The following is a 27,307-nucleotide window of genomic DNA, read 5'->3' as shown; positions in this document are numbered from 1 at the left end:
GCCCCCAAGAAAACACTCTCCTCTCCCAATTCGAAGAAGACTGGAAACACACTGAGGTGAAGGCAAAGTTCATCGGCACAGCTTTATTTAAAAAGAAACAGCTGTAAGGTAGAAACACCCATGTTTTCTTCATGGTAAAGACAGCAGTTACAAAAGAGAAGTAATAAATAGGACGTTAGGAAATTATTTTTAAAAATACAACAAACCCCTGGTACTTGTGAGCAATCCCAAGAATGAGCAGCCCGTGAAAGCTGGTGCTGGTGGTAAGAACATCTTCACCTCCACTGTGGAGCAGTTGCTGGGACGTGACTAGATGATGAAGCTGGTCGTGACTTTTGGGATTTTGAAAGTTTCTGGATATGTCACGTGGGAACGTCCAGGGTCTACTGCCAAATGATTTGCATAGAGTCAGCGTTAACAGGAATGTTTCGACGCTTATTAGGACTTCTAATTATTCTTTCACTCTTACAGGTAAGTAGTACAGTGTTTTGGAGTCGAGAAGAGGCTGGACTGGGAAACATGTATGGAGGGGGTGAAGAGGACAGGAGAAAGGCGATGGGCAGGTTGAAACTTCCAGTCTTTTCTCTATCATGTCATCTGGGCAGCGTGCCATGGCCCCTGCTGGAGAGGAGACAGGTTGGGGCCCAACCTGGCTCCCATCAAGCCTCCCCAAGGTCAAAGGGAAGAAGAGCAAACAAAAGGCACGTGGGAGAGTCAGGTCCAGTGAGAACAGGTGGTTTGATGGAAAGCAGACGGGAGGGAGCAGTCCAGACACCAGTTACCCAAGGAAACAGGCACCATGAATCCTAGTCCTCCAGGACTAGGCCTGCTCCGAAGACGGCCAGAGGAGGATCTGTACAAATTAACACAGCCGACCACTCTTCGAGGTAGAGTGGTAGAGGGACATTAAAAAAAGCAAAGGCCAAGTAAAGGCACTTTCTGGCTACAGAGAAGTTTGGAGGGAGGCAGCAGGAGCCGGCAGGCAGCTGACTCATCCCAGGACCCTGGGAAGAGAGTTACCACCACGAGGTTGAGGACTTTGCACTGGGCAGAGGTGTGGAGGCTGGCTGGGGGGGGGGGGGGCAGTGTGGTGAGGATGCCCAACCAGTTTCCCAGGGGGCGGGGAGAGCATCTGTGAGGCACAGCTGTGGACAGAGGTCAAGGGCATCTGCCTATGCACTGAACGTGGCCTTCAGTTCCCGGAAGGCGGCCTGGCGGACCCTCCTCTTCTCCTCCTCTTGTTTCCGCTCTTCTTGCTCAGCTTTTAACTCGGCTTCAAACTTACTGGCAGAGGCCAAAGCTCGGACCTGCAGAGAAAAGGACAAAACAGACCCAGCGTGAGGGAGGGGAGAGCAGCATGGACATGAAGAAGTGCATCAAATCAAACTCTCGGATGTGTCCAGCCATACAACATGGGCCCTGGTCCTGCTGGGGAGAGGGCCCCCCAACAAACACTCCTCCAGTCATCTGCTTCTCCCGAAGTTTGCTTCAGAACAGCAAGGATGCTTTGTCCCCACCCCTGCCTGCTCCTATCTTCATTCCCGTATCAGGATACTGTTTAACATCCCCCTGTTACCCACTGTAGTTCTGCCCTTACTTTCATGATAATAGTGTTTAGTTCTGGGGGGTGGGGGAGACAAATGAGCTCCCTGCTAGGATGAGTGTGGTTGCATCCCTCTACCTGCGGCCATATACATCTTCCCTAGAGTCAACACTGTTTTTATGTGGCCCACTAAAATATTCAGCTTTCTCTCAATCTATCCAAATTTGCTTCCAAATCTGATGTTTTTGTTGGTGTAGTGAATAGGATATGGTGCCATTTTTTTAAAATCTTATTTTCTGGGCATCCCTCGTGGCACAAGGGGTCAAACACGAGGGGTTAAACACAGCATTTAGTCAAGCCACCTGTTCTGTTCCCCACTCTGTCTCTGGTGGGTCCTCTCACCCCCCACACCTCTGGCCTGTACCCCAATTCTTGTATGGATAAATAAATCTTAAAAAATATTACCCTTACAACCTTAATATTAATTTCAAATGTCATTATTCCATTCCATTTCTTAATGTTCTCAGATCCTTACTGTTATATTCATGAAATTGATTTTTTTCAGGATGCATTGTTTTCATTTGGTTTTGTTAGGAGAATCATAGCTTCAGAGAATGAATGTGATACAATCATTGTCAGTCGGTTTAATAGATTTTTTGTAACATGGTACAACATTGAGAAATGGATCCCTTAATGCCACAGCACTTAGCTCTGTGAGGGGCAGAGTGTGGGCTGGGCAGATTTGATAACTTTCTACTTATAACTGTCTTTATGATTCACCATATTTCCACTCATTGTCTAAAAAACAGCTTGAATGTAACTCTGGTGGGAGTGTTACACCACATGGCTCAGCGGCCTCTCCTGTTTCACCCACTGCTCCCCTCAGCAGTGTACTTCAGTCAGTCTGCCTGTTCTGTTCCCCACTCTGACTCTGGTGAATCCTCTCTCCCCCACACCTCTGGCCTACACCCCAGTTCTAATTTGCATAAATAAACACATCTTTTTAAAAATGCAAATTAAATCTTAAAATGTGTAATGTTTATAGCTTTCACCCTATGCATTGCTCCACAAAAAATGAGGGAATGTTGTTCCAATATTTAAAAACTGTTATCAAATTCAGCAAAGTATTTGCTCACGTCATTGAGAAGTGAGCAAACTTCTGACATATGTCTTCACTTTCGCTTCCAGACTCCAACAAGATATCAACCAACATTCGTACTGGAGTTCTATTCTTTTTCTCAGTTGCCACCAAAGGCTGGCTACAGACACAAGAGCCCGGCAAAACCAAGGAGTCATTCTTCTGAGACCCCGTAGGTGACAGGGAGTCTGCCATCTACATAACAGTGGGTTGTCAGAAAAACCATGACACATTTTTGCTATGAAAAACATAGAAAAAAATGCATCATGACTTTTCTGACAGCCCAATATTTGTATTATTATTTGTAAATTGCGCCACTTATCCTTCACATCAATTCAGAGAGTCAACTGCCTGACATTTACCAACGAACCAGGGTTTCAGCCTCAACTTCCTCGCCTGCCAAGTGAGACAGTGTCTCCCGCCCCCAGTGTCATGTGAACGTCAGATAAGACATGAACGGCTCGTGCTCAGCAGGGGGTCTGCCCCCCCCTTCCACACCCTGTGTTTGTTCACCACCATGCACCCAGCTGTCTTGCCCAGGACAGAGGGAGCAGGGCCCTGAAACTCCTGCAGCTGGGGTCATCGTCCCTCCCATCAGCCCACTCTTTCTTTCCCTTCACTATTTCCCGGTGACTGAAAACACACCAACATCATCTAAATGCACCAACATCACCTAACGCACCAACATCATCATGAAAAATAAACCAAAAACTTCTTCTCTGACCCCAAGATACCACCCCCCACCCCTAGTCTGGGTCTCCTCTGCCAACTTTCTAGACAGAAAAGCAGCCATCATGAGATTTTTCAAAAAGGTTTATTTCTTTATTTATGCATAAAAGAGCTGGGGTGCAGGCCAGAGGTGTTGGGGGTGAGAGGATTACCAGAGACAGAGGAGGGAGCAGAACAGGCAGACAACTGAAAGCACTGCTGAGGCGAGCAGCAGGGAGACAGGAGAGGTCTGCTGTGCCGTGTGGGTAGCTGCCTGGCCAGGGATCGAACTCGTGCTGCAGTGGCTGGTGATTGCTTAATAAGTGCTGAGACTTTAACCCCTGCGCCATGTGGGTGAGCTCCCTGGCCAGTACGGAACCCAGGCCACTCAAGCCGCAGCCCCAGTAGTGTGATAGCGCTGAGACTCACCCCCTATGCCACCAGGGAGCCCCCGCACCTTGTCCTGTTGTAATCTGCCCTCCACAGCAAGCCTCCTCTCAACACTCTCCACTTGGCCCACTCGACGGGCCCAAGGCCATTGTTCTGGCCTTGTCTGATGTAATCTCTTCTTGAAATTGCTCTCAGCTTCCAAACTAGCATTTCCTCCAGCGTTTCCTTGTATTTCTGGTTACCTCCTCCTCACAGTCCGGCCACCATTATCCCCCCACAGGTCCTTCTCTTCTAATTCTCGGGCTCTACCGTCTCTTTTGTGGCGATGGCTCCTGGGTGTGCTCCACGCCTCCCTTCTGTCTTCCTGGAGGGGCTCTCCCACATGTGGTCCAAGAGTCTAGGGGGGACTGCCCCACCCTTGGGCTCCGGGAGAGAGAACCCGATTGGGTAATAACATCTCAGCCTTGCCCGTGGCCAGCCCAGCACCGTCCTCTCGCAGAAGAGATTAGCGTGACCCTCGGTCTCTAGGCTCCTCGTCTTCCCAGGTGGCAGAATCACAGGTGGGCATGTGGGTTCCTAGCAAAACAGCCATGCTGGAGCCTCCCGTGCAGCTGGGGGCGGTGTGTTCTGTCCAACAGGACGTGAGTGGAAACTGGGGGTGGAAACTACATGGCCCCAAAACTGCCTTTCAAGTGGAGGGATGTAGTAGTACTAGTTATACACTAAAACCCAGTTTATGGGCCTCCCTGGTGGCGCAGGGGGTTAACTCTCAGTGCTATCAAGCAATCACCAGCCACTGCAGCATGAGTTCAATCCCCGGCCAGAGAGCTTACCCACATGGCGCAGCAGACCTCTTCGGTCTCCCCGCTGCTCCCCTCAGCAGTGTATTTCCTCAGTCTGCCTGTTCTGTTCCCCGCTCTGTCTCTGGTGAATCCTCTCACCCTCCCCCCACCTCTGGCCTGTACCGCAGCTCTTGCATGCATAAAGAAAAATAAATCTGAAAAAAAAATAATAAAACCCAGTTTATACCTTTTCTCTTCAAACCATTCCCACACTTGGGGGGAGGGGATTCCTGTCTTGATTTTTTAAAAGACTGTCAACTCCCTCCACACAGCTCTGCCACCTTCTCCGGTTTTGCACCCCACCTCCCCATCACGTGGTCTCAAGCACCAAGAGTTCCGGATTCATCCCACTTGCTCCCCAGCCCCATGGGCTCTATCCTCGCTTAACCTGCAATTCTCCAGACATCTGAGGATGCCTGTCTGAGTTCAGCCTCTCCCAGGCAAGTCTGTCCCTGGCCACCCCAAGGCCCTGCTCAACACCCCCAAGGGCATGAGGCCTCCAGCTGTGCGTTCCAAGAAGGCTGTGCGATGGGAAACCTGCACAGCTGGCTCAGCTCCACGTTTCCGGCCCCCCACCCCGAGAAACCCCAGGTTCCATCTGGATGGGGCCTGGGGCTGGTCCACAAGGGGTGCAGGAGTCAGCAGGCTGGAGAAGGCCTGACCTCAGGGGAGCTCAGAGCACTCTGCCCAATGGCGTCCAGTGAGGACAGTGGACATCCTTAACCTCTGTGCCTCGAGGCTTCCTCCGGCTGTTCCCACGATGGGAGCGCCTCCCTCCCTTGATTACAAGGTGACTCCTCATTCATCTCTGAACATCTGTCACAAATGTCAGCTCCTTTATGGCCCTCTCCCAAATTTGAGTGATGATGCCCTCCATTCGTCATTCATGCAAACGTTTATGGAGGGCCATTATCCAGCAGGCATGTAATTACCAAGATAAACACCCACTCTGCCTTTGAGTCTGGGTGAGGAGGCAGACCATAAACACAGCCAGTTCACAAAATTTTATTGTTGTTCTTTTCATCTTTTCTACTGCTTATAAAAAAAAAAATGCATGCATGTTATAAAACATTACAAAAATATGTTTAAAAAAAAAGTCCCTCACCCCTGCCTGTACTAATACGTTGGCATGGAATTATCCCGGCAGTATTTAACATGCAACAAAATGGGACCTGAAACACGCTGCCTGCTGGGTCCGTCTGGACATCAGTCCACACACATCCGCTTCCACAGCTGCGGCCGTGTGGACTCCGTTCCTGGAGATGGGGGTTTGATGTTTCCAGATTTTCTCTACTACCCACAATGCCGCGTCTGCAGGTCTAGCGCGCTGGCCTGTACTTCATCAGGGATAAAATCCTAGACGTAGCTTCCACGGCAGAAGGATATGAAATGGTGACAGCCAGCCTCAGCTGCTTTCCAGAAAGCTGAGCCAAGTGGTCCCCTTACCAAGATTGCCGGAGCCAGCGAGCCTGGGGCAGATCGGTGATAACAGGCTTCATTCAGAAAGGGATGGGCTTTGGCCCCTGGGAGACTCGGGAAGGAGCCAAGAGGAGGCAACACTTTCAAGGGGTCTTAAAGAATGAGTAGAGTTTTCTAGGAAGCCGCCTTAGAGGGGCGTCGCTGGAGAAGAAACAGCAGGCAAGGAGGGCTAGATTGAGGAGGCAAGACTGTTGGAAGAAATGCACACAGTGGGAGGGGAGGCAGAGCACGGGCCTGCTGAGCCGTCTGGAGAGGCCTTCCCGCAGATGTCCAAGAGCCCGGCTCGGGCACGGGGAGGAAGTGTCCTGCTCACTGTGCGGGGGCTCGGGTCTGGGCACCTGCCAGGACATGCAGATTTGCAAGTGTGGATTCACGGGATGAACGCGAGGACGCGCCTCTCTGCCAGGCTGAGTTGGCTCTCCTCGCTGGAGGCGAGCGTGCCCTGGGGAGGCCAAAGTTGTATCTGACACCCCCTTGCAAAGGAGCGGCTTCCCCAGGTCTCGTGAGGAGCCTGGCGCTGCTGCAGTTGGGCGGAAGCATCGCTCTGCCTTGAGAAAGGCCCAACCGATGTCAGGATTGGGCCCTGGGGCTTGGGTGAACGGTGCCATGAAGCCCTCAGAAAAAGCTCTCAGTAGAAAAGATGAAAAGAACAATAATAAAATTTTGTGAACTGGCCTGTCCCTGAAGCCCTCAGATGCCTCAGGAATCAGGCCAGACGCCTCAGGAATCAGGCACAAGGGGGCCGCTGCAATTCACAGTGGGCGCGGGATGTGTCTCCAAGCCGCACCACAGAGAAGTGGACGAGAGTCCTGCTTAGGGGCCTGAGCAGGCTGGGATGTGACAACGTGGACATTTGGTCTCTGAACAAACCTCTGGGATAAGCCAACAAGTCTCACGAGGCCAGCTCCTGGCGCAGCGGCAGGGAGCCCGACAGCCCGTATCTGTGAGCCAGGCATTGCAAAGCACTCGGCCCACAGGAACTCCTCTAACCTTCACAGCAATCCGACAATCGTCCCCATCATACAGATGAGGAAACTGAGGCAGAGACAGTAAACGGGGTGAGTGAAATAGGCAAGATAAACCCAGGCAGCCTGGCCCCCTGAGCCACACATCTCTGGGATCTGGAGAACTTTCTTGATCTCTTTCAGCAGATGAAAAGGGCAGTGTCCAGCCAGGGCTGGGCACTGGCACACACCAGATACATGATTAGTGACTGGAAGAACAAGGAATGGAAGCACCCAGAAGGATGCCGGGACTGTGGAGGTTGCTCCCAACTCCCAACCCTGTGAATGGAGCAAATACCAGATTCCTCCCTGCCCCGTTATCCCCTTGTTTACATACGGGTATTGAGATGCAAACATGGAGGTAATTAACTATTCAAGCAACTGAACAGTAGCTTGGGGAGGAAAGAGAGTTGATCTGAGAGCATCATACCAGTAAATCTGCTGAATCTGAAACCAGCCCAATTGCATTTACCATTTGTCATTTTCCGTTTTGTTTTTCATTTTCAGATCGCTCACACATACACCCTCACTCCTAGGTATTGTGCACGACGTGTGTCTCTTGAGCTATTGCTGTTCTGCTGTCCTAGGGGAGTTCCCTCCATAGCCCCTGACTGGGAGCTTCCATCACAGGTGGGCAGAGGAAAGCTCCCATCACAGGGGGGCACCTACCTTGGCTTCAAAGAAGTCCTTGGCACCCTTGACGCCCTCCAGGGCAACATTGATCTCGGACAGCTTTGCCAGCGCCATCAGACCACTGTCCTCCTGCAGCTCCCCTGCGGCAGCCTTGTGGAATATGAGCAGGAACTGCAGAGAAGGGTGGGCTAGCATCAGGGCCAGGGTCACGGGGGTGAGCAGCAGTCCCCTCTTGCCAAACCCCTAAAATGGGGTGCGTATGTGGGTGGGGGGACAAATCGGTTCCCTTTCACACTCAGCAATGAAAACATACCACTCTTCACAGGATGCAGGGAACTGGGCGCCCTCACTCCAGGGGTTGGGAGTGTCAATCAATCAAACTTTTGGAAGGGGACTTGGTGAAATGTGGACCAAAAGCAAATTTCCCTCCCTCGGACCATTAATGCCACTTGTACCCCTTGGAAACGTTTACATGATAGTTCAAGAAGCTACCTATAAAAGCTGAAAATTGACAACATCCTGTTTTTTAAAGCCATGAATAAAAATAATCTAACAGATCTGTATTACTGGTTTTTTTAAATGAACTGATTTTAGATTTCTCATATTTCTGAGATCTTCCTTATTTTCCACGTATCCCTTTCTCAGTATTTTCTAAGAGATCTCTATCGAACCTGGTTACTTCAAATACTTTAGCACAGCCACCTGCCTTTTAATTTTATTTCTGGTGATATTTGACTTCAAAAATCGATTCTTTTTTTGCCTTATGCTTAGAAAACTTCCTCCCCGCCAAGGTTACAGAAACAATCACCATGTTTTTGTCTCCTGCTCTTCTGACTCCTTTTTTTCACATGTAAATATTTAATCTCTGAAATTTATTCTGATCTATCATGTGAAGTTTATCATTAACCTTATTTTCTGTCAAATGGTTAGTTAGTAATTCCCACTTTGTTTATTGTATAATCCATCTTCCTCCAGCCTGGACTAAGGCCACCGTGGAATAATATTTTATTTACTTATCTTCATTATTTAAATGTTTTTAAATAAAAATAACATTTTGAATGAAGAAGTAAGTACTTGAAAAGGCAAGTTCCCCATCTCCCTGCCTCTCTCCCTTAAGGCAATTCATGATCTTTTACTTCTCTTCTTTAAAGTATATTTGTTCAGTGATAGAAGTTGGCTGACAAATAAATTATCTTTGTACTTGGCAAGAATCTGCAGGGACACCCCCCAGGTCAACGCAGGAAGAGTCTTCCCGAAGGTTCCAGGAGGCCCCAGCGGTCAGGGAGTTCCTTGGACCCTCTCCTCTGCCAGCTGGCTGCCCCGGGGCGCAGAACCTTGCCTTGAGGGAGCTGGAAAACGACGTCACTGTTTTTTCCCCAGAGAGCTCCCAATACCAACTTTCCCAATTTTCAATTTGGAAAAACTTCCACATTTTCCAACAGAATTTCCAAATTCCAACCCGGGAGACTTTATCAGCCAAACTCTTCACCTCTGACAGGAAATGAGTTTCCTTCTAGTCAGTCTCCAGCTCCACCCCCCCACCCCCCCCACAAAGCCTCCCTAATAAAGGTTTCTTTGTCATTCTTGCTTCGGGGTCCTAACTCCACTGTGGGTGCTGCCCAACAGGAAGCAAGGGGTGCGCCACACACCGCAGGACTAGTAACCGTGCAGAGGCCCCTGTGGTCAGCGGGGCTGGGCTGGGAAGCCACGTGGACCCGCCTGCAGCCTCAGAGTCTCTCACTAGAGGCCGGCAAAGACCAAGTTTGCTGCAGAGAGTGGAGCCAGAACACAGGCTCCAAAGAAGTCTTGGGTAAGGAGTGACTGGAAGGAGGTGAGGCGCCAGGAACAGGGTCAAGGCCAAGGGGTGGAGGGCCCGTCGTGGTGGGGGTCTCTGGGAAGAGACCGAAGAAGCAAAGACTCAGATCTCCAAATATGAGCCATAATTGGAGAGGCGGGAAATCCCAGTCATCAGGACCAAACCGGTCCTTGGAACAGTTACAGGAGCCCCTCACCCTCACCCCCACCACTCCATAAGGCCAACACAGAATAGGGGGCCCCTCCTTGGGGGAGATGGGGTGCTGTCCCCAGTTGAATGATGACCAAATGACCAGGGGTGGGTGACCATGCTTGGGGTTACAGGGGGGGCTTTCCCCCACGCAGATCCTGGCCAGTGAGTTTTCACACTCATTCAGCCAGCTCTGCAGGTGACCCACAGCGGCCCTGTCACCCCTGCAGGGATCCCCAACCCTGGCCAGTTAAAAAGGAAAACAGGGCCTCCCTGGTGGTTCAAGGGGTTAAGCTCAGCACTGTGAAGTTACCCGCAGCCACTGAAGCACGAGTTCCATCCCCGGCCAGGGAGCTACCCACATGGCGCAGCAGACCTCTCCTGTCTCCCCGCTGCTCCCCTCAGCAGTGGATTTCTGTCAATCTGGCTGCTCTGCTCCCCACTCTGTCTCAGTGAATCCTCTCACCCCCCACACCTCGGCCTGTACCCCAGTTCTTGTATGCATAAATAAATAAATCTTTTTTAAAAAAATGAAAAAAAAAAACAATCCAGCTCAACCTGAAAATGTCCAGCCTTCCACAGAGCATGCCAGACATTCCCACCAAATTTTATTACAATCACCAAGCTCTGAATGACAATTTCTCTAACTGCCCAGCCTTGTTTGTCTTCCTATTTATAGTCCACAAAGACTGGTATGTTGTGGAGAATTGGAAAGTGTCCTAGTTGTGACTATGAACAAAGGGTGGGGGAGCAGAAAACAAAGACACAGAGCGAGCACCCATGGAGCTCAGAGGCAGTTGCAGAGACAAGCTACCCAGTGCTCGGAGAAATGTGGGGAACTTCATTCGGTGCCTCTGAGCGGAGGGGAAGCGCCGGCCCTGAGTCAGAGGTCTGGATCCAGTGCAAGTGGCAGAAACAGCGCTGTATGTTGGGTTAAGCCAAAAGAAGGTCTTCGTTCTGTTACGAGGAAGTCTCAACCCCCCCGCCGCCTTCCCAGCAAAATGCAGCAGCCTAGAAGAGGCCTGGGGCTGGGAGAGAGAACACTGTCTGGTGGAGGCCAGAGTCGCCAGTGCCTGTGTCTGGGCTACAGGGTGGGCACTAGCCACCCCACACTGTGTTACACTCCCAGAAGCCACCTGCAGGGCCAATTCGCAGGACTTTAGCCCAATTGCAAATTCTCGGGCTACAGAATCCTACTGACTTAGTCTGGCCAGGGTCCATCCATGATCCAGTCACCCCTGACCAGGCAGGTGGGCAACCCAGGGTGTGCAGGGATCCCCGCTGGGAGGGTACTGTGGAAGAGACAGAGGGACCCACAGTTCCCAGCACTGACTGGTGTCCAACCTTTATAAAAGCCACCGCAGGTCTGGCCTGCTTTGAGGCAGAAGTAATGAATTAGTGAGGACTACAAGAAAAGGAGGAGACAACATTAAGGTTCTGCTGTCTGCTCCAAAGGGGATGAGGTGAGGACACCTGGGGCCTGAGTCTCCAGCACTGGAGCCTGGAGACAGGACTACTGCCATCTGGTCCACCCTCGCAACGTCACGAACACAAACACGCAGAAGCCATAAACGCTCTTTGGTGACCTGCTTTTGTCCCTACTTTTTACACCATCAGCACTGTTCTCTGGTCGTGAAATGCTGTGTTACAATTTCATTTATATTGGTTCCAAGTAGGCCAATTTCTAAAATGCCCCCAGTATATGTGTTATTTTCCTAATTAGAAGTGTTTTTCAAGAAAGATCCATTCCTTTGCCCATTGGGGAGAAAGAGCAAAATAGTGCTTGATAGTGACATGCCCCACACATCAAAAAATATTTATTTGCCGTGACTTGCTTGGATGGAATTAATCCAAAGGGGGGAAAAGGGAAGAGAAAACAATCACCAGGCACCTACTAAGTGCCGGGTTGTGGGGAAGGAAGTGCAGAAGGGAGCACTTTCATCTGCCTGGCAACCCAGTCCCAGTGATGAGGGTGGGGCTGCTGCTGTCCAAGGGACCCTGAGCATGTGACCTGCTCCTACCCAATCACAGTATCCTGATGCAAGGGTTGGTCTAGGAAGTGGGCGTGTATCCCCACGAGGGCAGATCAGAGGCCTTCTCCTGGGACTGGTGTGGACTCTGGAATAAAGAAACCCTTTGGGGTCTCCCTGGTGGCCTGGGGTTAAGTCTCAGCGCTATCACTGGTAAGGGCTGAGTTCGATCCCTGGCTAGGGAAAACTGACCCACATGGCACAGTAGACAATTCCTGTCTCGACTGCTGCTCCCCTCAGCATTGGATTTCAGTAGATCTGCCTGTTCTGCTCCCCACTCTGTCTCTGGTGAATCCTCTCACCCCCCCACATCTCTGGCCTACATTGCAGTTCTTCTATGCAACCCCCCCCAAAAAAAAAAAACCCAGAAACCCTTTGTTTCTGGCTCAACCTGCAATGTTACTAGGAGTTGTGGGGAGCATCTCAGCAGCCGCCTGGATATGGGAAGCCAGATGAAGTGGACACAGAAGAAAGCAGTCAAGACCTGGCCAGAGAAAAGACCCCAGGTTATTTGTGCCTAGAGCACTTCCTCTGTCTTCACCTCCCGGGTGTATGAGCCAGTTGTCTTTCCTATTAAGCTTGCTGGCAGTCTTGCATCCAAGAGTTCTGATGCAGACATAGAAAGAGCATCATTTCACAGCATTCAGCAGGAAACTGTTAACATCCCTATTGATTTTTAACTTTTATTTTTATTTATTTATGTATTTATTTATTTTGTTGGACCCTTGCTGGTGGCGGGGGAACAAACTGGCGCTGCAGAGGCTGCGGGCAGCCTCGCAGCCCAGCGCTCAACCACTGCACCACCAGGGGAGGCCCTTAACTTTATTTTTAAAAAAGATTTATTTTTATTTATTTATGCATACAAGAACTGGGGAATAGGCCAGAAGTGCGGGGGTGAGAGAATTCACCTGAGACAGAGTAGGGAGCAGAACAGGCAGATCTACTGAAATCCACTGCTGAGGGGAGCAGCAGGAAGTCAGGAGGGGTCTGCTGTACCATGTGGGTAGCTCCCTGGCCGGGGATCAAACGCGTGTCACAGTGGCTGGCGATAGTTTGATAGCACTGAGACTCTAACCCCAAGGGGCCGCTGGGGGCCCCTTGCTTTTTAACTTTAAACAAAATTTTATGACACAAAGGCTGTCAGATCATCGGTTAGTCCTCTGTTTAGTGCATCCTTATTCTTACTCAGCACAGAAAAGCTGCTTCCTAACTCCCCTGGGGATGGCTGATAAGCACTAAGATCCTGCTTTTAACAGAAGAACATTAAAAATGTCTCAGCAATTTAAGGGGAAGCAGTACCTTGGTAGGGAGTTCTTGGGTTCAGTCATCAGGAATATACAACTGTCTTTTTGTTCAAAAATACAAAATAAGTAATTTGGAGGCAGGGACAGCAGGAAACCATTACATGTTGTCAACTTTTGAAGACAGAAAAGCTCGGGGTGGTAAAGATGAAGGGTGTGAACCTGTATCTCTGACTTCCAGACCATCTTACAAACCAGTGTTACCTCAATTAAAAAATGCAATAAAAAACCAATAAATAAAACATTAAAATAAATGCCAGGTAAAGACAGAAGGACAGCTGGAAACCGCTTGCGGCTCAGCTGAGGAGGGTGGAGGGTGGAGGCCTGGGCCCAGCCTCCTTCAGACTCGTGAGCACAGGCTTGGCTCCGTGGGCCCCCAACACGGTGGAGACTGGATGAGAGGGGCCGCCAGCAGCTGGTCAGTCTCTGGAGCCCATGGCACACGTACCCACACTTCCAGATCCTGTACTTCCAGACAGACCACTGGACAGGGGGCCACGACGGGGCTCCGACCTGCCAGAGGAGATGTCCCGGCCTCCGGTTCCACCCCTGGGCCTGCTGGGCACACCAGCTACTCGCTGAAAGCTCACCAAGTGTCTTGGATACAGGGCGGAGCACACCGGGGTGACTCCTGGGCAAAATGGGGTGGGGGGGGCTGGTGGGTGACTTGCAACATCTCTAAACCCCCTGGATTTCTTTTCCCAAGGTCACACGTTTGCTGCAGCATTACCGCAGGCGTCACCAAGGCAAAGCTTGTGCTTTGTGCCCCAAGAGAGCTGGTCAGGAAAGAGCCTGTGCCCGGTGGTCAGTGACACAGGAGCCAAACAAGAGGCGGTGGTGGCAGGCAGCTAGGAAGGCCGGGCTAGGGGAGAGGGCAGAGGCTACAGCCCAGGTCCCGTCCTGAGCGTGGACAGGACTTCAGGCCAGTGCTGCTTTCTAGGTCCTCTGGCTCCTGAGCTCTGAATGAGAAGACGGGCCTGGCCTATCCTGAGGGGGAAGCCCGACACAGGTTTTCCTTACTCTGCTCTCTGCACATCTGCCATTCTGGAACGGAAGAGACTTGCGAGATTCCAGAGATGATTTGTGGCTACTGGAGGCAAGGCCAGTTTTCCCACAGCTTGGGGGGGGTGGGGGAGTCACAGCTGCGAAGACCCCTGGGAGGGACTTTCAAAGGCCCTGTCTCTCCTGGACAGAGGAGCAGTCTTTGGCCAAAGGTGTCACCATCACAACCAGGATGCCAGGCGACACTGTCCCTGCAATGGCCAAGGTTAAATGCCAGGAAGCAAGGACAGGCCTCTGTGCCCAGCCCAGGGACTCAGCTGAATCAGGCTGGAGAAGGAGACTAGCTGGGCGAATGCTCGAGACTTCAGCCCAGATGTTATCACCCCGGAGTTTCCTACCACCAGGTGACACCAACATCGAGACCTTTCCAACCAAACCAAACATAAAACGTGGAGTTCTCTTCCTTGTGGGGCAGCATCCTCGCCATGGAAGAAACCCTGCGGCTTTGAGACTCCCCCCCACCCCATATAGTGATTGGCTTTCTCACCAAGGTTCTCAACCATGGTGGGGGGGGGGTTGGGGTGGGAGGACAAGCTCCAAACCTCCTTTTTTTTTTTTTAAGATTTATTTATCTATGCATGCAAGAGCTGGGTGTAGACCAGAGCTGCAGAAGCATGAGAGGATTCACCAGAGACAGAGTGGGGAGCAGAACAGGAGGATCTACTGAAATCCACTGCTGAGGGGAGCAGCAGGGAGACAGGAGAGGTCTGCTGCGCCATGTGGGTGGCTCCCTGGCCAGGGATCAAACTCGTTCTGCAGATAGCTTCACAGTGCTGCAACTTAACCCCTTGCACCACCAGGGAGGCCCCTCCAAACCAACTTGTATGTTCCCGAAAGACATCTATGCCTACAAAATTTTGCCTGCAATTCCAGTGGTTCAAAGGCCAAAAAGTCTCCTCTTGGATAGTTGAGAGATGGGGGTCCAGAGGCTAAGGTTAAGACCTTTATTCAGTTGCCTTTTCTCCCAATTTTTGTTTATCATAGAAACTTAATTCTATGTTTAAACTTAATTCTTAAGTTTAACTTAACATTAAACTTAATATGCAAAGGAGTTTAAAATTATGAAACCACTAAAACTTTGCTCCCATAAATATCCACAGAGACCATGCTGATGAACTTCCCTCCAGATTTCCTACAATTTTACCCAAACACAGTCATTCTGCCCCCTGATTGTTACTGAGCATTTTCTTGGCCTGCACCGAGGTTCACTCGTGCCCGAAAGCTAGTTTTAAAATCAGACTAAAGGTTAAATAACCAAGCAGCCTCTAGGAGGCCAAAGCAACGTGCACTGTGATGTGAGGGTCCTGGGGACTCCCCGAGGGGCTCAGGACCGCAGGGTGCAAGTACCTCACGGAAGCTGAGTTTGCCATCGAAGTCTTCGTCCACCTCCTTGATCATGCTCTTCAGGCCCAGGTGGGTCTGGGGGGCCCCCAGCTTCTCCATCATCAGCTTCAGCTCCATCAGGTCAATGAAGCCATCTCGTCCGGCGTCATACCTGCAGGACCAGGACAGAGGTCACTTGTGACCCTCAAATGTGTAATTCCCTTGGCTGCCTTTATTGAAAAATGACTTGAAATGCTCCCTGCTTTGCAGTGCCCCCTTCAGCCACCCCAACAGAAGGGACTCCTCTCTTCTTGAACATCGTGTCTTAGGACACAATTCAGAGAGTGGATTTTGTACTGTTTGTTTTCCTGTCCTTTGTGCCTTTAACTAGATCGGAAGTTTCTTGAGGACGACACTTCTGAAATCAAGGGTGGGCCTTGATTTCCCCCAGTTTCAGTCAACAGACATAGACCGACTGTCTTGATGCTGGACAATGGGGGAACGAGCCCCAAGAACCCCCTAATTTCACAAGGAGTGGGAGGCAGGCAGGTCCAGGCCCTCTGGTCAGGTGCTTTGTCCTCCGGGCCCTCCTCAGTGTCCAGGTCTGAATGGGCACATTTGTGTGAGTGACACTGAGAGAGGCCCCAGTTCTGCCCTCTCTGCTGAACTGGCCACAGAGCCAGCACCTCCGGCCCCACCCCCTGCCTGGGAACCTACCCGGGATCCAGGCCAGCTCTCTACTCCCTAGTACCAGGGTCAGCACCTCGGGGTCTTCTGTCCTCTGCTTTCTACCACCTTCTCCCCCTTCACTACACACTTAGGCGAGACCTCATGTTGCTCAGGCACTAAAACAAATCAGCTCACAGCAGCCAAGTGGTGGAAACAGCCAAGTGTCCTCGCGCACATGAGTGGATAAGCAAGATGCTGTCTCGCTGTAGGACGGGGAAGTCAGACCGTAGAATATTAGTCATGATAGAAGGAAAGTGATGCCACAGACGCCTCAGGGTGGTGACCCTTACGAGCCATATACTAGGGTGAAATGAGCCAGATGTAGGGACAGCTGCTGTCCAGTTCCACTCACAGGAGGCACCTGGGCAGGGAGAGGCACAACCAGAATAGCGCTTACCAGGGCCGGGGAACATGGAAATGGGGAGTTATTGTTCAATGGATTAAGCCTCCCTTTGGAATGAAGAGAAATTTCTGGAGACAGTTGGTGATGGTCATACCGGCATGTCATTGAGCCCTCCATTGTACACTTAGATGGCTAAGGCAGGCAATTTTATGCATAATTTTGCACACTAAACAAATCAGGCTTCTTCACTATTGCCTGCTCCCACCCTCCACCCCCACCCTGGCTCCAACAACAAAGCCCCCCAGTGTTGAGACCACACCAGCATCCACCAAGAAATGCAGCCTGTGGGCAACTAGGAATCCAACATTGTAGGCTAGTGGTATTTAAGGCTCGTGGTTGGGCTGGCAAGGAGGCCCAGGACTCCCCAACGTGCCATTCCAGCCACTGTGACCATCTCATGCCATTGCTCCCTGCCACCACCTCCACCCTCCTCAGCAGCATTTCTGTAGCCGGGGCAGGGAGCCAACCCTTCCTCCTCTGGCCTCCAACAGCACCCATTGTCTGCCCCCTCTGGGCCTCATCAGAGGCCACCCCCTTCTCCACCCTTCCCTTCCTCCTAACCCAGACCATCTCCTGGCTTGGCAGGACTGCAGGATGAGATGCCACAGGCCGCGGCACCTGGGTGTCTGCTGGTAAGTTCTGAGGAAGCCTGAGGGTCAAGACAGGTACTCTGGGCCTAGAAAGAGCAAGCCACTTCTGGGTGTCCAGGAAGCAGAGAGTTTATGAAACACAGATGGGGCAGGCCGGGATCCTGTGCTATCATTGCATTTGGGCTGGTTTGGAGCCCTGACAGAAGGAAGCGAAGATTGCCACCAGTTCACTAAAAAATGACTCAGGGGTGGGCCTCACTTCCTTGATTTTTAACCTCCTTTCAAAATAACAATTTTACTGAGATGTTATTTGCATGTCATAAAATTCACTCTTAATGTAAACTGTTGCAGCCACTATGGAAACAGCACAGCGATTCCTAAAAAAAAAAGACTAGAAATACCATATGGCCCAGCTATCCCACTGCTGGATATTTTTGTTTTGTTTTGTTTTCTTGCATAAAGGAACTGGGGTGCAGGCCAGAGGTGTGGGTGTGTGTGAGAGAGAGGGAAGTCCACCAGAGAGAGAGAGTAAGGAGTAGAACAGGCAGATCTACTGAAATCCACTGCTGAGGGGAGCAGCAGGTGAGACAGGAGAGGTCTGCTGCGCCATGTGGGTCAGCTCCCTGGCAGGGAATCGAACTCAGGCTACAAGGATGGGTGCTAGATAGTGCTGAGACTCAATTCCTACACCACCAGGGAGGCCCTGGGTATTTGTTTCAAGAACACAATAATAACACTAATTTGAAGAGATACATGCACCCCTATGCTCATAGCAGTGTTCTTTTCTTTTTGTCCCATTACCCCAGGACAGTCTGCTCCACTCCAGCCTGACCCCACACTCGGGGAGCGGGGACACGGGGCTGGTCCATGGGGGGCACCCCTTGAAGGAAATCATGCACATTAGGCCCAGGGAAACCAGAGTTGCCTTCTGATGGTGCATTTAAACTTCCCAGGAACATCCCCAAAGGTCGGCCCCTCTAGGCAGTGTGTGTGACACCAAATGACAGACACAGGAAGAGCTTTCTGGCAAAACCAGCCAACTAGAAAGAGACTGAGGTAAGGAGAGCTCGGACCAACAGGCCGGAGGGAGGCTCTCTGTTACATGGAGCCCTAGTCACAGTAAACAGCTTTCTTTACTGTGGAACTTTCCAGAGCCTTCCATATGGTCAGGTGTCTGAAACCTACTCGGGGAAACAGCACACACAGCCTCATCTCGACACTTGGGATTTTCCACTGTGAAGGCGCATCTTGGCCACCTCGTGTTCCAAGGGAAACACTTTTGGAAACACTTTGCAGGGTGGCACTATCCGGACCCCCACAGCCCCCTCTGTGCTGAGATTGTGAATCAGTGTCCTTGGTCCCTGTGTCCCCAGCACATGGTGCCCCTTCCAGCAAAGTTTGCAGACAAGAGGAGACTGAGGCCCCAGGGCTGGTCCATCATGTGGGTCCCTCGGGGGAAAGCAGAGCTGGGGGTGAGGGCTGGGAAGGGAAGGAAGACGGGGGTCACTGGGAAGCTTAGGTGTAGAGACAGGATGGCCCCGGGAACAGCGGACAAGGTGGAAGAGGGACGAGGAGACAAGAAAGGGTTAAGGGAACAACCAGGAACTTGTCCTCACACAGCTCAGGAAGGAGGGGGGCTTCCTGGCCCACCCCAGAGCCAGCGCAGCCTCCCCAGCACCCTGGAACTGCGCAGCGGGGGCTGGTCATGATCCTCTCCTCAGGCTCACAGCTCTGGAACATTCTCTAGGCCTAGGTCAGAAAGGGTCTCCGTCAAGTTGGGCAGCAGACTCAAGGAATTCCAAACTCCTTGAATGGGCAGGAAAACCTGTTTTCCACCACTTAGCTGAGCACGGCCCAGATGCAGAAACCTGTCGCCCCAGACCGAGAAAAGGGGGAAGATGCAACCACAGAAGAGGCCACTCGCGTCCCACCAGGAGCCACCCGCTTGGGCAGGAGGAAAGCCAGTGTGTAGACCTGGAGGAGCCTCTCCAGGCCAGGCAGGGCGGGGAAGGGAGGGGCCGAGCATTAAGTCGTAGGTAGGTTTATAAAGTGACTCCATTGGTGGCGTCCCCGCCCCTCCGCGGGAGCTGGGGTTTACAATCCAGGAGCGCATCCTTCCCTCTTCAAAGTGGCCTGAGAGGCCTGTCCACCTCCTCCGGAGGCCTGCACGCGCAGGGCAGGCAGCAGACCGCCCGGCTCTTCTCCCCTTAGGGTTTTCTCTCTGCTCCCCCGACACACCCAAGCACGGCTCCCCGGGCCTGACAGCCAAGCCCAGCAGCTTCCAGCCCTCGGCGGTTGTCTCACACGCCAGCTTTCATCTTTCCCACCGTCCTGGGAGGTGGTAACAAGAGCCTCCGCGCTGACTGTGCACTCAGCTTACCAAGGGCCGCGCGTGCTAAGTCGCCTCACTCCTTCATCACACCGGAAGCGGCCATTAGTCACCCCACTAGACAGAGGGGCGCGTGAAGGGCGTGGCCAAGTCCTTTCCTGAGGATCAGCACTAACCTGGGGCGTCCAAGCAGGTCCCCAGCTTTCCTTGGGGACAGGGAAGGCAGGAATTGGAATTGATCATTTGATGAGTTGGGACAAGGACCCCTCGACTCAGTGGGACGGAAGGGCGGACATCCACTCCCTTTGCCAGGGACGGCTGCAGACGGGCACAAATGACAGGGAGCCGCTGAGTCCTGGCCGTGCCTGGACTCCAAGCAGCCCCAGGCCTTCGTCTCCAGCTGAGTGAATGCCAGTGACTCCGTCTTACCACGCTTTGGAGAAACAGCTTTCTCAGCCCTTCAAATAGTTTCTTATTTGACCCTTAATGCTGAGGGATATAGTTGGGTGCTTGGTTGACAAGGAAACCAAGGCCTCTGGGGGTCACTGCTAGGCAGGTCCAGGGGACAAAGGGCCCTTCCTAGCCTGGGGTGTGAGACCAGGCCCCAAGGAACTGGGAAGGGGGTAGCAGGGGGAGGAGGCCCTAGGTCCATGCAGGCCTTTTTTTTTTTTTTAAAGATTTAATTTGTTTATGTATGCATACAAGAGCTGGGGTGTAGGGGAGGGGTAGGGAGAGGGGACGTGGAATGAGAGGATTCACCAGAGACAGAGTGGGGAGCAGAACAGGCCGATCAACTGAAATCCACTGCTGAGGGGAGCAGCGGGGAGGCAGGAGAGGTCTGCTGCTCACTGGCCAGGGATGGAACTCCTGCTGCAGTGGCTGCCCCTAGCTTCATTGTGCTGAGACTTAACCCCTTGCACCACCAGGGAGGCCCCATGCAGGCCTTTCTTAAGAAGTCCCACCAGCCTGGACTTACCATCCCCACATTTCAAACCATCAGACTCTGTCCCTTCAAATGCCTGCAGGCTGATGGGCGGCCCTTAAAAGATTAGCTTCTCCCCTACGAACATCTTAGCTTCTTATACCAGTTTTTTCCCATAATTTGTTACCCTAGCATTTTCTGATTAAAGGCAATCCAGGCTACTAAAGAAAAAACACCCATAATCCCAAGACCTGAACCATTTTTGTTCCCTGGGGCTTCTTTCTAGCTTCACTCTGGAGGGTCACCCCAGGTTTTTGCTTTAGAATGTCCTTAGAAGACAACAGTCGCCCGCAGGAACAGGAGAAGGGCAGTGTGTGTGTGTGGGGGGGGTGGCTGGGAGAGGGGCCAGATGGGCTATAGGCACAGGGAAGGCATGAAAGTGAAAAATATTTATAAAAATATGCATTAAAAAAATCTCTCAGCCTGTAGGTCGCGTGTGTAGATGAATCAAGATTAGTCCTGACAACTGCTGAAGGCCGGTGATGGCTGTGTGAGACACGCGTGATGAAGTGAGGCTTCTGAGGGTAAGGGCTGAGGAGAGAAGGTGAAGGGCCAGGGAGGAGTTAGGGGCTGAGGTGGGGAAGTATGTCCTCAGCCTAGAGCCCCTGGGCCTCCAGGACATGTTAGGGAGGGAGCTGGGCCCTGTCCACCTGGGTTGGTTCTGCAGACACTGGCCTGGTGAGCTCACTGAGTGGGGAGCAAGGGCATGGAGGGCTTGGAGGAGCTAACACAGCTGGTGGGCCCTGACCCCGGCCAGCCGTCAAGCAGGGAGTTGTTTCTAAAAGTAGTCCTTGTCTGCAGAGGGAGCAGACGGCCTCTGGGCTCCAGATTTGAAGAGCGGCCCACACCCACCTGGGCCTCAAAAGTCTTAGCATTCTGGGGGTCCCCGAATCCACAGCCTGCGCTGAGTGGCCATGAAGCCCTGACCATGACTCACAGCCCAGCCCAGCCTGCAACATACAATGGGGCTTCGGAGGGCTGGGGACAGGGTGGGGTGAGCAAGACCGGCTGAGATTCCCCAGAGATTGCCTCAGCTTCGATGGCCTAGGACCTGGGAGAGGCTCCTAACCCTCACCCCACCAAAGCCCAGCTAGTAACGGGACAGGACAAGGCTCAGAGTCCGTCCCCAGTGTCCACCCAGTGCTGGGCCCCTCCTCCTGCTGTGAACCACTTGCTCTCTCCAGAGCCCCTGGGTTTTCTTGGTTTTCACCTCACTATAATTATCCTGCCCCTAAAGAAGAAAGAAGCTGGCCAGCTTTTGTCTGCCTGGGGCAGACGAAGTTAACAAGCTTTAGTACATCGAAAGAAAATACAAAATTAAAATGACACCCTATTAGATGGATGAAATTATTTACACAGTATATATTGATATAGGTTTAATATACAAGACACATGAAAAACTTATGTAACTCAATAAGAAACCAAACAGGGCCTCCCTGGTGGCACAGGGGTTAAAGACAGCACTATCAAGTTATTGCCAGCCACTGCAGCACAAGCTCGATCCCGACCAGCCAGGGAGCTACCCACATGGCGCAGACCTCTCCTGTCTCCCCGCTGCTCCCCTCAGCAGTGGATTTCAGCAGATCTGCCTGCTCTGCTCACCACTCTGTCTCTGGTGAATCCTCTCACATCCCCGCCCCCCCCCCACCACCACACACACACCTCCGGCTTACACCCCAGCTCTAGTTGCATAAATAAATAAATCTTTAAAAAAAAAAAAAAAGATACCGGGCATTTAAGAGCAGACAAGTGGTAAAACACTTTCAAAAACCAGTAACCATCCCGAGGGCTCTGAGGTGAAGCAGAGGGGAGTGAAAGGAATAGGGGATACAGAAATGGGGGCCCCTCGGAGGGGTGCTCCTTGGGAGGTTGGCAGTACCCAGAAAGCTGCTCTGGTTGGGGGTGGCCTACACTCCAGACACCCCCGGGACAGGCAAGCAGCCCTGCTTTTCCTTAAGCAGAAAGGCTGACTTTCCCAACAGGCAGGTATAGGAACCCAGGCCCCAGGCCCAACATCCCACAACCACCCAGGCTTGTTAAAAACACAGACTCTCAGACCAACCCCGCCTAGACCTGCTGAATCAGACCCCCACTTTCACAAGATGCGCTGGAGAAGGGAAATGCTTTGCCAGGCATGTCCTAAGCAGGTGGGCTTTCTGGGGGCCCTCCCAGACCTGCCTTGGGACACCCTAAAGTCATAGGACCTCCACCTTCAGACGTCCCAGCATGCCCAGTTACCCAAGTTCTGGCTTCCTCGCCTCTGTGTGGGTCCCCTCCAGAAGACAAATCCTGCATTGGTCCCTCCCCGCTTCCTCCCAATGTGCTGCGGGTCGGGTGGGAAACCAGATCTCCAAGCGCCTACAGTCTCAGGCAAAGAGAGGAAGCAAAGAGAGGAAGCAGGAAGGACTCCCGAGGGGAGTCTGAAGCGTCAAGTGCAAAAGGTTGAACCCAGAGTCTTGGATTTCTGCTCCCGGCCATCAGACACAAGCTCCCAGTACCTGGCCCACTCACCCCCTGGCTCACCCCTGGCTCAGAGGGGCCTGGGCCTCTCCAGAGCAGAAGGGAAGCACAAAGACCAGTCCCAGCGGGGAGGCAGATGGACAAAGAGACGGTTGAGGAGTGTGAGGCCGGAACCTGGGCAGTGCGGGAACAGAGGAGGGAACAGAGGAGGGGCGGAGCGGCCAGCAGGACCTCTCAGAGCCCAGGCGGGGCAGCCCAGTCCCCAACCAGCCCAGCATTGTGCCTCCTAAGGGCTCCAGGGGACAGACAATCCCCAAGAGTCAGAGCACCAAAGTGTTATCAGAAGGGGGTTCCAGAAAGACCCCTCAGCTTCCTGTGCAGGATGAATTTTTGGGGGGAGGTGGGGTGAGCAGAGTAAGGCTGGGCCCAATTAGGGAGCACACAGTTGCCCAGGCGAGGAAGGCTGCAGGCAGGCTGATGGGGTGGGGGTCCCTGGGGGTGGGTAAGCCCCAGCATCACCTGTTCTATGCCCAGCCAGTGTGGGGGGCTCACTTCCCCCAATATCCTTCCGTGTCAGTGAGAGGCCAACGTCTCTGCAGGCTGTGGGAGGGCAATGGCGGCTAGGTTCCCTGCCCCCTCTCTGCACCACCCTCATAGCCACAGCACCAGGCAGCTCTAACAGACTGCCTGGAAGTTGATAAAGAAAGTGGGGAGGCAGGCAGAGCTAAAGGGCCACCCCACTGCCATGGAGGACCCCTGTGCACTCAGCACCTCGCTGCCAGACAGTGGAGGGAAGCAGAGGCATCATCGCTGGCCTCCAAGACAAGCAGGTGTCCGCTTGTCCTGATGCCCTGGGGGGACAGTGCCTCGCCACACAGGTTCAGGGGTGAGGGTGCCCCCCCCAGATGGCCGCTCCCCAAACTGGTGAAACTCAACAGCAGGAAGGCACGTCCAAGGAAGGTGAGGAGAGCGGGCGGGGTGCGAGCCTGGGGCGGGGCGCAAGGGGATGGAGCACGTGCTGTGAGCCGCTGAGCAGCTGCTCAGACTCCCTGGGCCTCGATTCACCCTTTGTCCCGCTGACTCAAGGGAGGCCAGGGAGCGCCCGGCTTATGGTGAGCGTCCATTTTTTCTAGTTTGGGTTGTTAGTGTCTATCCAGAGAAAGGCCCTAATCACAGGGGCGGTCATGCTGGGCTTGGGGAGGCAGAGACGGCTGGGGACTCGGCTGGCAACAGAGGGGAGAGAGGATCTGGGATTTCAGAGCTCCAGGCGGTCCAGCCGGGAGGGAGGGAAAGGGCGGAGGTGACGGAGGTGACTAGGGCACCTGTGTCTCGTGGGAAGCTGCCTGAGCAACCCCGAAGGAGCAGGGGGAGGCCCAGAGGGCTCCTCCCATGGGGTATGTGGAGCGAGCGAGCCACCCTGGCCACAGCCGTCAGGGGCTGGGAGGCGCCCCTGGAGGAAACACCCACACACGCACATCCCGCCCGCGCTGCTTGGCTCCGAAGGCCAGGAGTCCCGACAGAAGCCGCAGGGAGGAGCCGCGGGTGTCGGGGAGGCCGGGGGCTACAGGCCAGCCGAAGCGGACGTCGGGGGACTCAGCCGTCCCAGCAAGCAGGAAGGGGCCCCCTGGGCTGCCAGCCTCTGAGCCTCAGTCTCCTCTCCGCCGCCCCTTCCCTGGCAGGGCGCCCTTCTCCTGGGCCTCCTCGAGGCCGGCACCACCTTAAATCCCACAGCCCCGGGCCTGCCACTCCCCTGGGCAGAAAGAACACGGGCTGGACCAGAGCGACCTGATTAAGCCCCAGCTGCACGCCGAGAAGGCGGTCACGCGATCTGGGGACAGCTGAGAAGGTGGCCACGCACCTTTTTCCACATCTCACTTACAGGCCCGCGCCGGGGGGCACGCGGGGGAGGCCCTGCCGGAGGTGACCTCGGGTGCCTGTGCCAGGCTGCAGAGCCCCCTGCGTCACAACGCGTGGGAGAGTGGGGAGATGGCTGCCCCCGAGATGGCTGCCCCCGACACGGCCCCCCACGCAGCGAGCGGGAGGAGAGTGGAAGAGGCTGCAGGTCGGAGGCGCGGCTGGAGTCAGTGGGTGAGGGGCCAGTCCCAGCTCCACGCGCTGCGCCGGCAGGTGACCCGGCATCTCTGTCCGTGTCCTGAGCTGCGAGGCGGGGGATAGTCATAGACCCACACCAGCATAGAGGCTGCGAGCAGCGCCTGCGCCCCGGAGGAAGACGGTCCCTGCGAAAACAAAGCTGCCAGAAACCCCGAAACCTCCCTTGGGCTCCCCTGCCTGGCTTGCAACACCATGGGCAACAAACCCACCAGCACTGAAACCGCTCCAGGAAGTAATTCTCGGTCACAGTGTCTTTCTGCCAGAGACCGAGACCCCAACACAAAGCCAACCTGGGTTCTGGGTGAAGGCCCCCCAGGAATCCAGACCCATCCTGGGATCGCCTGTCCCAGCTCTCAATCTAGAATCCAGAGGGAATTTCGAATCCCCGAGGACAGACGCTACCACGGGGAGTCGGAAGTTCTCAGCCGGCCCCTGCACCCCGCCTCTAGGGGGAAGAAGCACCAAATTTCCATTTATTTCCATCCACCGTCTTCATCTCTAAGTGTGATTCACTCAAAATATCCCCTGCCCAAGGAGCAGCCACCTCCCCACTCCCCCCACAAACCTCCTTAGGACACTGGCTTCACCTCTGGCAAATTCCCCGGCCTGCAGCCTACACAGCCCTTCCACCTCTGAGAGGAGACGGGGAACAGGGAAAAGAAAGTCAGAGCGGGGGTAGCCAGAAGTGCAGAAGGCCATGACACCTTGCCTTTCTGGGGTTCGGTGGGTCTGCGGGGGTCAGGCGCCGGCAGCGGGCAGTGACACCACCATTGCCTAGTCCGACAAGAGGGCAATGTTCCTTTCCCTGCCAAACGCCCCCTTCCCACCCTCTCTTAGGGGAATTGCAACAGCAGCTTCTAGTAAGCAGCAGAAACTCCTGGCTGCCCTCTGAGATGCTGCCACGGGGCCTGCCTGCCTGCCTCCTGGTGACGGTCCCCCCACCCCCCAGAGGCCTCCGGATAAGTCCTGGGTAGTGAAGATTTCCTGTCTAACCTTGACAGGGCTGCCAGCTCGGATTACAGCCCTGGACACACACTGGAGAGTCAGTTTCTTCTGAGCCTTCTCTCTTCCTTTAAAATCAGGCCACGATTCTCTGGGCTGGGGCTATCGGTAACACGCTGCGAAATGGAGAGGGAACTTTCTCTGGCCCGGCTGCCGCCTCTGGCTTCCCACACTCATTAGAAAACTATTCTCTTTCTTCTACAATGCACGATTTAGGAGCCAACTCCTTTGTGTTAGGCCTGAAGGAAGCACAGAGCAGTGACTCCACTCCCAGAACCCGCAGGCTCACAGGCTGGGAAGGAGCCAGGTTTTTGTAACTTTGAAATGTTAAGAAACCCCTGAGCAAAATACTTCTAAATGGGAAAATCAATTTAAAAGATCAAAGCCTATTCTGCAGTATCTGCCTGGATCTCTCCGGCCTCCAACAGAAAAGAAATGGGTGTTTCCTACCAGGTCAAGTGGGGTTCCCAGGGGGTTCCAGGGCGACATCAGAAGCTGCATCTGGACACTGATTAGAAGTGAAATTCTGGCTGAAGTAAGCACACTCCTGGCACAAGGCGGGGGTTGCTGTTGGTTTTGCTTGGCTTTTGTGGTGACTCCATCTCAACTGGGTTTTGGGGAGGCTGCGCACCTTTCCGGCGGGAGTGGGGCCATGCTGACTTTGATTAAGTCTCCACTGGGTCACTCCTTGATCTGAGGGCCTCCTGGAAAGGGTCTCCCCACCTCCCACCCCCCAGCTCAGGAGGTCAGCAGGAGAGTCCCGCAGGGCCACAACTGGCCAGCTCTCCTTGCTGCACTGGACTGACTACGTCCCCCCAAATTCACAGCCACTCAGAACCTCTGAATGTGACCTTATTTGGAAAGAGGGTCTTTTGCAGATGTCCTAAATGAAGATGAAGTCATACTGAATTAGGTCCTAAGTAAGTCCTATGGCTTCATTCTATAAGAAGGCCACTTGAAAATACACACACACACACACCCCATGTGACTCTGGGGGCAGAGATTAGAGCAACATCAGGAAGCCAGCACTGGCTGGCCAGCACCAGAAGCCTGGATGGGCAGGGAAGGGCCCCCGGAAGCCTGTGGAGCAGGGCGACCCTGGGTACGCCTGCAGACCCCAGCGTCCAGAAAGGCGAGAGAGGAGATTTCTGTCGTTTGCAGCCACCACACCATGGTGCTTGGTTAGAGTAGACCATGGTCACTCAGGGCCTTCCCAGCAGTGGGCCCAGAAAGTTCCCTCAA

At 53.4% G+C, this 27,307-nt stretch overlaps 1 protein-coding gene across 1 annotated transcript in view; it reads right to left on the bottom strand.

Annotated features, from left to right (window-relative positions):
• Positions 1 to 1,172: 1,172 nt before the first annotated feature.
• The window catches only part of EFHD1 (EF-hand domain family member D1), a gene marked incomplete at both ends in the record, with an annotated part of 30,784 nt that continues 4,649 nt past the window's right edge, over positions 1,173 to 27,307 (bottom strand). Inside the window, 3 exons of the mRNA XM_084253197.1 lie at positions 1,173 to 1,307; positions 7,774 to 7,908; positions 15,483 to 15,630. Of these exons, the coding sequence (XP_084109323.1) occupies positions 1,173 to 1,307; positions 7,774 to 7,908; positions 15,483 to 15,630 (418 nt within the window). The remainder of the gene's footprint in view (positions 1,308 to 7,773; positions 7,909 to 15,482; positions 15,631 to 27,307) is intronic.

The sequence above is a fragment of the Talpa europaea genome (assembly GCF_964194135.1).
Source record: "Talpa europaea genome assembly, chromosome: 1".
Lineage (NCBI taxonomy): Eukaryota > Metazoa > Chordata > Mammalia > Eulipotyphla > Talpidae > Talpa > Talpa europaea.
Note: the sequence above shows the minus strand (reverse complement) of the source record. Positions and strands in the feature narration are given on the sequence as shown.